The sequence below is a fragment of the Chiloscyllium plagiosum genome, chromosome 14 (genome assembly GCF_004010195.1).
Source record: "Chiloscyllium plagiosum isolate BGI_BamShark_2017 chromosome 14, ASM401019v2, whole genome shotgun sequence".
NCBI lineage: Eukaryota > Metazoa > Chordata > Chondrichthyes > Orectolobiformes > Hemiscylliidae > Chiloscyllium > Chiloscyllium plagiosum.
The window spans coordinates 46779586-46791277 of record NC_057723.1 but is presented as its reverse complement, the minus strand read 5'-3'; the positions used below and the strand labels follow the sequence as shown (position 1 = coordinate 46791277).

General features: G+C 40.8%; 1 protein-coding gene across 1 annotated transcript in view; it reads left to right on the top strand.

The window, feature by feature from the left end:
* Positions 1 to 6590, top strand: part of higd2a (HIG1 hypoxia inducible domain family, member 2A) — an 8088-nt gene extending 1498 nt beyond the window's left edge. Inside the window, exon 2 of the mRNA XM_043703751.1 lies at positions 5675 to 6590. Coding sequence (XP_043559686.1) covers positions 5675 to 5841 — 167 coding nt within the window. The 3' untranslated portion in view covers positions 5842 to 6590. The remainder of the gene's footprint in view (positions 1 to 5674) is intronic.
* The last annotated feature ends 5102 nt before the right edge of the window (positions 6591 to 11692 follow it).

Sequence of the window (11692 nt, the reverse complement as noted above, 5' to 3'; positions counted from 1 at the left end):
GCCACTGTTGGAATATTGCGTGCAATTCTGGTCTCCTTCCTATCGGAAAGATGTTGTTAAACTTGAAAGGGTTCAGAAAAAGTTTACAAGGATGTTGCCAGGGTTGGAGGTTTTGAGCTATGGGGAGAGGCTGAACAGGCTGGGGCTGTTTTCCCTGGAGCATCGGAGGCTGAGGGGTGACCTTATAGAGATTTACAAAATTGAGGGGCAAGGATAGGGTAAATAGACAAAGTCTTTTCCCTGGGCCGGGGAGTCCAGAATTAGAGCGCATAGGTTTAGGGTGGGGGGGGGGGAGGGTACAGGTATGGAATGAGCTGCCAGAGGATGTGATGGAGGCTGTTACAATTACAACATTTAAAAGGCATTTGGATGGGTATATGAATAGGAAGGGTTTGGAGGGATATGGGCCAAGTGCTGGCAGGTAGGGCTAGATTGGGTTGGGATATCTGGTCAGCATGGACTGGTTGGACCGAAGGGTCTGTTTCCATGCTGTACGTCTCTATGACTCTATGCTGTAAATCTTTTCATTTTGATAAAAAAATTACAAAGGTCATGAGTGCAGGTACTGCTACAAGGAACAAAATTATTATGTAAATTGAAACAAGATTTTGCAGATGCTAGAGAGCTGTAATAAAAGCAAAAATGTTGTAGAAACTCAGCAAGTTTGGCAACATCTGTAAACATTTGGCAAACATTTAACGTTGAGTTGATATGACTCTTTGGAACTTCTAAATAAGAGTCTTATTGCACTTGAAACATTCTGTTTATCTCATCACATATACTACCAGATTTGCAGAATTTCTCCAGTTTAATAAATCAAAGAATTGCAGTTGCTAAAAATCTGGAACAAAAGCAAATTGCTGTAGAAACTCAGTAGGTCTGACAGCATCTGTGAGAAAGAAGTTTTAGCTATTTGTCATTTTAGCTATGTGACTGATATTACTGATTTGAGGTTCTGACTTGTATCACATTGGTTAGCTTAATCAGACTGGTCTCGAATACAGTATTGCCACTTATCCAGATACTACTAAAGTTATTTTCTGATGGTTTTCAGATTTGTTGGGCAATAAAGAAAATAGTAACATGTGAACAATACTTGTCGAGGTCAAATTCAGATTTTGGTGTCCTTTTGCTGCACAATGCCAATCTTACAAAGCCTCTAGAACCAGGCAGATTCATTACATCTTAAGACAGATTGTTCAGTGTGTTATGTCTAATCTTGGACTCCTTACAACCAATTAGCTAGTTCCACTCCACTACATCCTCCAGTTTTATTTTCAGATGATAATATTTTCCCCTTGAAATCCATGGTTGAATCTGTCCCAAACAGATTGTCAAGAAGTCATCCGGATCCTAACTACTGTTTTTTATTGTGTGTCACATCTAGTTCTTTTGTCAGTCACCTTAAGTTGGTGTTCTTAATTCCTCTGAAGGTCTCCCTGCTGTAGAAAGGATGTTGTAAATCTTTTCTAAACTCTTCCAAGTTTCACAAGAATGTTGCCAGGGTTGGAGGGTTTGAGCTGTAGGGAGAGGCTGAATAGACTAGGGCTATTGCTTCTGGATTATTGAAGGCTGAGAGATGACCTTTTAGAGGTTTATAAGATCATGAGGGGCATGGATAGGGTGAATGGCCACAGTCTTTTTCTCCAGGGTAGTGGAGTCCAAACCCAGAGGGTGTAGTTTTAAGCTGGGAGGGAAAAGATTTAAAAAGGTCCTAAGGGGCAACCAGAAGGTAGTGTTTGTATGGAATGAGCTGAGGAAGTCAGTCATAGAGGTACAACACGGAAACAGACCCTTTGGTCCAACGCGACCATACTGACCAGATATCCTAAATTAATCTAGTCCCATTTGCCAGCACTTGGCCCATATCCTTCTAAACCCTTCCTATTCATATATGCATCCAGATTCGTTTTAAATGTTGTAATTTTACCAGACTCCTCCACTTCCTCTTGCAACTCATTTCCATACAGGCACCACCCTCTGTGTGAAAAAGTTGCCCCTTAGGTCCCTTTTAAATTTTCATCCCTTACGCTAAACCTATGCCCTCTAGATTTGGATTCTCCCACTCCCAGGGGAAAAAAAATTGTCTTTTACCTTATGCATGCTCCTCATGATTTCGTAAACCTCTATAAGATCACCACTTAGCCTCCGCTCCAGGGATAACAGCCCTAGCCTCTCTCTATAGCTCAAATCCTCCAACCCTGGCAACATCCTATTAAATCTTTTCTGAATCCTTGCAAGTTTCACAACATCCTTCTGATAGGGAGACCAGATTTGCGCACACCTATGTTTCAAAAGTGACCAAACCAAAGTGGTGAAGGCTGTTACAATTACAATATTTAAAAGGCATCTGGATGGGTATATGAATAGGAAATGTTTAGAAGGATTATGGGCAAAATGCTGGCAAATTGAACTAGATTACTTTTGGATATCTGGTCAGCAGGGATGAATTGGACCAGAGTCTGCTTCCATGCTGTACAGCTCTGACTCTATAAAACAGTTTCTTACTAATCCATAAAAAAATCCAGATAGAGATAAGGTTACATGGGTTGTAATTTTCCAAAATTCTTTGGCTTCTGGAAAAAGTATCAGAATATTGACAGTTTTCCAATGTGATATGCCTATTCAAAAAGGGAGGAGGCAAAAAACGGATAACTATCAGCCATTTCGCCTACCATCATGGTGGCTCAGTGGCTAGCACTGCTGTCTCACTGCGCCAGGGACCCAGGTTCGATTCCTGCCTCGGGCGGACTGTCTGTGTGGAGTTTGCACATTCTCCCCGTGTCTGTGTGGATTTCCTCCAGGTGCTCCGGTTTCCTACCACAATCCGAAGATGTGCAGTTCAAGTGAATTGGCTATGATAAATTATGCATAGTGTTAGTCAGAGGTAAGTATAAGTAAGGGGGATGGGTCAGTGTGGACTTGTTGGGCTGAATGGCCTGTTTGCATACTGTAGGGAATATAATAATTTTGTTGGAAAAATGTTGGAATCAATTAAGTTTTTGCAGCACATTTGGAAAATTATAATCCAAATAAGCAGAGTCAGCGTGGCTTCATGAAAAGGAAATCACATCTGACTAATTTGTCAGTTTGTTTTTTTTTGAAGTCTCAACCAGAGCGGATCGAAGGGAACCAATGAATGTGTTGTACTGAGTTCCAAAAGGCATTTGACAAGGCACCTCCCGAAAGGTCAATTCATAAGAGCCCACAGAGTTGGGCATTGGCACAGATTTGAGAATTAGCTCATGGACAGGAAGCAATGGATGGAGATTAGAGGTTCTTTTTCACGTTGGCAACCTGTAACCAGTGGGGTTCCCAAGGGATCAGTTTTGAGTGCACCTGTTCAGAGATATTGGTGATTGGTTAAGTAAGTGGGCAACAAGTAGACAAGTACCACATAATGTGGGAAAATGTGAAGTTGTTCACTTTGGAAAGGATAACAAAAGAAAAGTATTAAATAAAAATTGCAAAAAGCTGCAACACAAAGGGACTCTGGTACTTTAGCACACAGCTGCAGCAGGTTACATACATGTTTTCTGAAGGCAAATGGAATTGGCCCCTATTTCAAGGGGATTAAAGTAGTGAAGTCTTACTGCACAAATGCTGGTGAGACCACATCTGGAGTACTGAAATTAGTTTTGGTCCCCTTTTAAGGAAAAATATCATTTCATTGGAGGGAGTTCAGAGACTGGGATCATCCTAATGAACGCTGTTATAAAGAGACTGTCTTATGAACAAAGGGTGAACAGTTGGTACTCGTTATAATTAAGAAGAATGAGAGGTGATCTCATTGAAACTTAGGATTTTTAAGAGACTTGAGAAGGTAGTGCTGAGGAGTTGTTTTCCCAGATGGGAGAGTCTAGGACCAGAGGGCGTAGTCTCAGAATGAAGGGGTGCCAGTTTAAGACTGAGGCGAGGAATTTCTTGAGGTTTGAGTGTTTTAGGAACTCCTTCCCACAGAGCTGTGGGGACAGGGTCCTCGTGTATAATCTTAGGTTGAGATAGCTACATTGTTGATAAGCAGATAAATTGAGCATTATAGGGAAAACTAGGGGAAGGGTGGACGCAAGCAATGTCTGACCTATGATCGTATTGAATAGAGAAGCAGACTCATGAAGCTGAATGGCCTACTCCTGTTGCTATTTCTTATGGTCTTATCAACTCAACCTGGACTCACTCATTAATTTGAACAATACTATTGAATCTTCCAAATTTCTCCAAGGAAAACGGCGTCAATCTTTTCAATTTATGCATGTCACCTAAATACATCAAATCTTGAAACATTTTCAGAACTTTTCTGCATCCTACGTAGCTTCATATCCTCCAATATGATGCCCAGAACTTCACGCCACTCCATTTGAAGTTGTTATAAAAATGTGCCTTAACTTCTGTGCTTTTACACTGTGCATATGTTTAAAAAATACTTAGCATTCCTTTATGTCTTTGTCTAACCGCTGCCTCAATCTGCCATCTTCAACTGTGTAAGTACGTACACTTCCTCAGCATCTTCTAGAATTACAGTACAGTATATCCTTTACAATGCCATATTGTTCCTCCTTCAAAATCCATTTCTTCATATTTCTCTGCAGCACACTTATGAGCTACTCTCCTCATGCATCCATGTCTTATCTAGTACAAATCTCCTCCCAATACAAAGTTTTCAGTCACTTGCAAGTTTTGAAATTGTGCCTGTACACTCAAACCTTAGTGATTAGTATAGACCAACCTTCCTCCCAGGTGGAAAACAATCATTCTAAAAAGTTGTATTGGACTTGAAACACTGTTTCTTTCTCCACGGATGTTTCCAAAACTGTTTCTCTAGGTACTTTTTTCAAAGATTAATTCACCAGTTTTCTGTAATCAGCCAACTTCCTATCCATACTACTAATGCCCCTTTTATTTAATAGTTTGAACTTTGTTGACAAGCCTGTTATATTTTTGATTTAGAGATGCCGGTGTTGGGCTGGGGTGTACAAAGTTAAAAATCACACAACACCGGGTTATAATCCAACGAAGGGTTTGGACGGATATGGCCGGGTGCTGGCAGGTGGGACTAGATTGGGTTGGGATATCTGGTCAGCATGGATGTGTTGGACCAAAGAGTCTGTTTCCATGCTATACGTCTCTATGACCTGATGAAAGAGCGGTGCTCTGAAAGCTAGTGCTTCCAATTAAACCTGTTGGACTATAACCTGGTGTTTTGAGAGTTTTTAAGCCTGTTACGTGACAGGAAGACCATGCATAGCATATCAGCTCCATTACTTTATCCAGAGCAAACTGTTGAATTGGTCAGTTATGCTGCAACTTGAACAAAATTTCTGGAAAATGCTTTAGATGGTGTGAAGTAATATCTAGAAATAATGTAAACTATTGCCAAGGTGTCAAAATGGTCACATCAGTCTAAAGCAGAGACTAATTTGAAGTTTGCTGGTCATTCATCTTTGTGTTTGATGATCCTGGAGACACATAAAGAATATGTTTTAGTACTGCTGTCTTATTGGTGTACTCAAGTCTTAAAAACAAATCAAGATCTGTCAGTCAAAACTTGAGATTTCTGCAAAATAACAGGAACACAGTTTTAACTTTATAATTCCCAAGGCTTCACATGCATGAAGACAAAGTTTAAAACCCCTGGTCAATAGTTTTAAATGTCTGATTTTTTTTTCTTTTTTAGGAATGTTGGGCACAGCAGGTGCTCTTACCTACGGTTTGATCGCCTTTAAACATGGCAAGACACGACAATCTCAGCTGTTAATGCGAGCACGTATCTTTGCCCAAGGTTTCACTGTTGCTGCTATCTTGGTGGGTGTGGTAGCTACCGCAATGAAGCGCAAGGTCTAAGTAGTTATTCTACTCAATTGGTCTGTGTCCAGGAGTATCTGAAACTAACATTGCGAAATAGGAGGAATTTTCAGTCCTATTTAATAATTGAAATATGCAACTGGAAACTCACTCTAGAAATAATTTCAGCACAAAACATTGATAATTTAAATTTAGGGACTTCTCAGTACCAAACATTTTAATGAGTAATACAAACTATGGTATAACTGAATATTTCTGTTGCAAAGGAGACTCTCAAAGGGGTGGTAAGCAGAATATAAAGCAAGATTTGGAGTCCTAGCCCATAAACAAATAAGGTCAGCACTCAGTCTTGTTTTACATTCTTCCCACCACCCTTTTACATGTGTATTTTCTTTCGTCATGCACAATTCACATTTGAGATTTTTTTTTGCTCCTCACCTTTGCTGATCTGTGCTTGTTTGACTTTGATTCATCTTGTGGGGAACTGCCAGGCTCATTTTTACACAACTGGTGTTTGGTTTTGTCTAAAATTATAAACTTCCTGATGTCAACTTGCTGCACTTGCTAAAAATATCAAAAATGCGTAATGTGTGTAAAGGTTGAAACAAAACAAATTTGTTAAGGAGCAACATGTATTTAATCTATCACTGCTGGCGTATGCCTGTGTACTTTTTAAGACACCATATAATGTATATTTTATTAGATTGAAATGTGCTTCAAAAGTTGTTTTGAAATGGTGTTTTGAGACATGCAATGGAAATAATTAAACATTTGTTTACCATCTAGAATACAGGACACTCTCTTATTTCTTACTGCTGTCAAATTTGTTACGTATGCTCAATCAGTCATTTCAACTGTTTTTGGGCATTGAATTTAGGTAACATTCTACATTTTTTTTTTAAGCAAGACAGTAGATAAAATGAGTTCATTAGAGAGAAAATAGCTGGTTTTGTTACTTGCAACAGCCCGTGTAGAACACGCTGTCTTAATTGCAATGTATGCTGTCAAAATTAGTTGGATTTGTTTCTATTTTAAACATTAACTATATTGATGCTAAAATCTAAGTTTATAATTAAACACTTCACAAGACTTGGTTTCATGTGAAGGTTCAAAAATACCTCTTCTGCCAAGACAACATTGCCTGAAACAGTGTCTACAATCACATGACACTTTGAGCCCAGTCTTGTAGTAAATGAGCAGGACCTGCTAATAGGCCGTTAATTCTTTAAAACCAAGGATCATAGTTTAAGAACAAGGGGTAAACTTTTTAGGGTTGAGTGTGTGATGCTAGAAAAGCACAACAGGTTAAATAACCCTGTCCTGCTCCCACCTTTGGTGTAAACTTACACTATTGTATAGCAGTGAGAAGTACAAATGTTATGTGGAAATCAGACTCTGTAGGGTCCAATGACAGTTGCTATGACCCTTTGCTGTACTAGCAATACTGTACATCTGTCACCAAATTAAAAGTTTAGTTACTGACCACTGACTAATCAGGTGATAAATTTATCCAGTGGGAAGAGTGGATTTGTACAGATGATGATTCAATAGTTATTTGAATCAAATAATTATGGCACAAGAGGCCATTCAGTAGCTGCATTGGAACACCTCAAAACCACATCATTCTGATGTAGAATTAAATAGTTACTTGGTCTCTGGTTTAAAATCCTGGAACTTCCTCCTGAGAGCACTGTGTATCCTACACCATGGGACTGCAGTGGTTCTCAAAGAGGACTGATACTTCTAAGGAGAAACTGGGGAATTGGTATTATATAATGATTCAGCTAATTGTGTCCACATCTTGTGAAATCTTACGAAAGCCACTCAGTTTCTCATCCTCCAGTATTATTGTAATCCTTTAATTTTTTTCCCATTTGTATAATTATCTAAGTCCCATCTCAAAGGCATGATTGGTATCAATTTTCAAGCAATATAGTATCAATTCTAAACACTCACTGCAAAAAAAGCCTGAGGAATGCTGACCAGCTTATTATAACTGGATTGTTCTTTAAGTAGCTGGAGGACTTCACTGGTGTTTCTTGAGCAAGCTGTGTCCAAGTTAAAAATCACAACACCAGGTTGTAGTCCAACAGGTTTATTTGGAAGCACTAGCTTTTGGAGCGCTGCTCCTTCCTTCCGGTAGCTAGTGGAGCAGGATCATAAGACACAATTTATAGCAAGAGATTCGTATCACACAGCTGAAATAAACTTAGATAAGTCTTTTACAATGAGTTGCAGGTTTCAGTTTGTTAATATGTAAATCCCAGAACGACTTTTAAGTCACATTTCAGATAACTTCAGGTTTTTTTTTAAGAAACCTGAACATCTCAGCTCAGACAATGTTTTAAAGATGTGAGGTTAGAGGCTGTTTGTATCCCAATCTTGAGTCAGACTAGTTCAATTTCCAAAGCAGGAATTTACTGGCTTAAGGATGTGCTTTTTTGATTTGAGCAAAATAGAATGGATCTCCAAATAATTCTGCAAATGCACATTCACCCCATAGACTTGTGTGTGCACATACGTGTGTTTGTATGCTTGGTAAAGTGTGATGGAGTGAGAGTATGGGGGGTGTTTGTGCTTGTCTGACAGTGTAGAGTGTATTGAGGTGACCTGTTGTATGACATGAACCCAAGGTCCCAGCTGAGGCTATCCTCATGGGTACCAAACTTGGTTATCAGCCTCTACTCTGCCACTCCGTTGTTGCATCCCATTGTATCAGGTGATGGGACCCTGTGTGAGAACCGCTCAGGCTATGTCAAGGGCATCTTGAAACCCATTGGACAAGGGACCGCCAGCTTCTATCGCACCACCACAGATTTCTTGCAGAAACTTAGCATCAATGGACAAGTTGAACCCGGAACATTGCTCACAGTTGACATTTTGGCAATCTACACCAGCATCACTCCGTATGATGGCATTGCTACAACAGCCTCCGTACGTAATACTAACAACTGCCAATCTGAACACGACTACAACTCATTCACTTTATCCTCAATCACAATGTTTTCACCTTTGGCAATCAGTTCGTCATCCAGACACAAAAGCTATGGGGACTAAATTTACACTGGAGTAGCAGCCATGGTTCTTGCTCAAGTAATGAAGTGGAATCAAAATCCATAGAAGTATGACTCAGACCAAAGAGTTCTATCAAATGAGACATCACATTCACAAAAATAAAGTTCCAGCTGTTTGTAAAAGTAGACAGCAAAAAGTGTACTTACCTCAAGTTAAAATATCTTCAAAGACTATATATGAGATCTAGTTCAGATTAAACAAGTGCTGTTTATATTCAGCCAAGTTGATTTGTGTAATCTTATCAACTGTAGATTTTAAAAAAGCAGGATTAATAGGAAGGGTGAAATCTTCCAAATTAGTTGGTGGAAGTGCTCTACATATTTAACTGCTCCAAGTATAAACAATTGATATAAACAACTGATGCAGTAAATAAAAAATGAAACCATGGAAAAATGGACAGCGCTTGTGTGGTGGTCATATTACTGATCTTCCATTTGCTACAGTAATCATTATAATCAAGAAACCAAATCTCAACATGGGTGTTTAAATTGAATAATGCTTGATAAACTGGACATAAATTTGTTATATTGTTAGGTTTGTGATTAAACCAGTCACAAGCCGGGAAGGGTAAGTTTTCCCACTTAAAAAAAGGGACTTACCTTGGGGGTCAGGCCTTCATTTTTACAGAGTGGTGAGGAGAGAGGGTGGAGAGCTGCTAGGAAGGGAGAGCGCGAGAACTGTTTTTAAAGGAGCAGCTGAGAGACCACAGCAAGGAGCAGAGGGCTGCCAGGTATGTATTTGGCAGCAGCTGATTCCTGAGAATAGTGTCTCCCACCCACCCTCCTCCTCTAACCGAAAAGGACTCTTGTTAAGGTAAGGTATTTCAATTGATATTTCTTGTATGTTGTCTGATTGATTAAAAATTTACTGTTAGTTGAATAAGACCTAGAAGTACTAGAAATTAAATAAGTAGAGATGGCTGGACAGGTGATGTGCTGTATGATGTGAGACTGGCTGATCCCATTGTCAGCGTCAGTGAACACATCTGCAGCAAATGTTGGTTGCTGAAAGAACTCCACATCAGAATTGATGATCTGCAATCTGAGCTTCAAACACTGCAGCACATCTGGGGGTAGGGGGGAGAAAGAACTACCGGGACGCTTTGTTTCAGAAGGCAGTCACATCCAGTAGTAATCTAAATTCAGTAAGTAAGTGATCAGCGACCACAGTGTGTGACTGTAAGTGAGGCAGGTGGGGGGATTCTGAGTTCAGGGGTGGACCTTCACCTTGTCCAATAAGTGAGATTTTTGCTCCCTATATGGATAAGGAAAAGGGTTGTGGACAGGATGGGCCAGCTGACCATGGCACCACATGCAGAAGGCCATTCAAGAGAGGGGAGCAAAAATCAAGTAGTTGTTATAGGCGATTCTATGATTAGGGGGACGATTAGATTAGATTAGATTAGTGTGGAAACAGGCCCTTCGGCCCAACAAGTCCACACTGACCCGCCGAAGCACAACCCACCCATACCCCTACATTTACCCATTCCCTAACACTACGGGCAATTCACCATGGCCAATTCACCTGACCCTGCACATCTTTGGACTGTGGGAGGAAACCGGAGCACCCGGAGGAAACCCACGCAGACACGGGGAGAACGTGCAAACTCCACACAGTCTGTCACCTAAGGCGGGAATTGAACCCGGGTCTCTGGCGCTGTGAGGCAACAGTGCTAACCACTGTGCCACCGTGCCGCCCACAAATTAGTATCCTTTGCAAGCCCGATCGGGAGTCCCGCATCATGTGTTGCCTACCTAGTGCCAGGATGCAGGGTATGTCTGACCGGCTTGAAAGGTTATTGGAGCGGGACAGGGAAGATCCAGTTGTAGTGGTCCACATTGTTACTAACATAGGCAAGGCTAGGAAGGAGGACCTGTCTGGGGATCATCAAGCACTAGGAAAGAAATTGACAAACAGGTCCTCAAGGGTCATAATCTTTGGATTACTGCCCAAGCCATGTGCAAATTAGTGTAGGGATAAGAAAATTAGGGAAGTAAAAATGTGGCTAAAGGATTGGTGTGGAAAGAGAGAATTCCATTTCATGGGGCATTGGCATCAGTTTTGGAACCAGGGGATCTGTACCGATGGGACAGTCTCCACCTGAACCGATCTGGAATCAGTGATCTGGCGAAAAGGCTAAATAGTGTGGTCACTAGGACTTTAAACTTCTGAGTCGGGGGGGTAGGTGGGAGGAAAGGGAAAAGGAAAGTGACAGGGAGTCAGGTAGAAAGATACACTGTAGGTTAGTGTGTGTGTGGAGGGTTTAAGTTCAAGGCAGACTAGGGATGAAGCAAAAAGAATGGATAACTTAGGACATATTACTAGAGAGACTGGAAGTTGGCTAACGTGGTGCCACTGTTTAAGAAGGGTGGTAATGACAAGCCAGGGAACTATAGACAAGTGAGCCTGACCTAGGTGGTGGGAAAGTTGTAGGAGGGAATCCTTAGGGACAGGATGTACATGTATTTGGAAAGGCAAGGACTGATTAGGGATAGTCAACACTGCTTAGTGCGTGGGAAATCATGTCTCACAAACTTGATTGAGTTTTTTGAATAAGTAACAAAGAGGATTGATGAGGGTAGAGCAGTAGATGTGATCTATTTGGACTTCAGTAAGGTGTTTGACAAGGTTCCCCATGGGAGACTGGTTAGCAAGGTTAGATATCATAGTTGAAACTTTATTGCTGGAACAGCACAGCAGGTCAGGCAGCATCCAGGGAACAGGAGATTCGACGTTTCGGGCACAGGCCCTTCTTCAGGAATGAGCAGAGAGTGTTCAGCAGGAGAAGATAAAAGGTAGGGAGGAGGGACTTGGA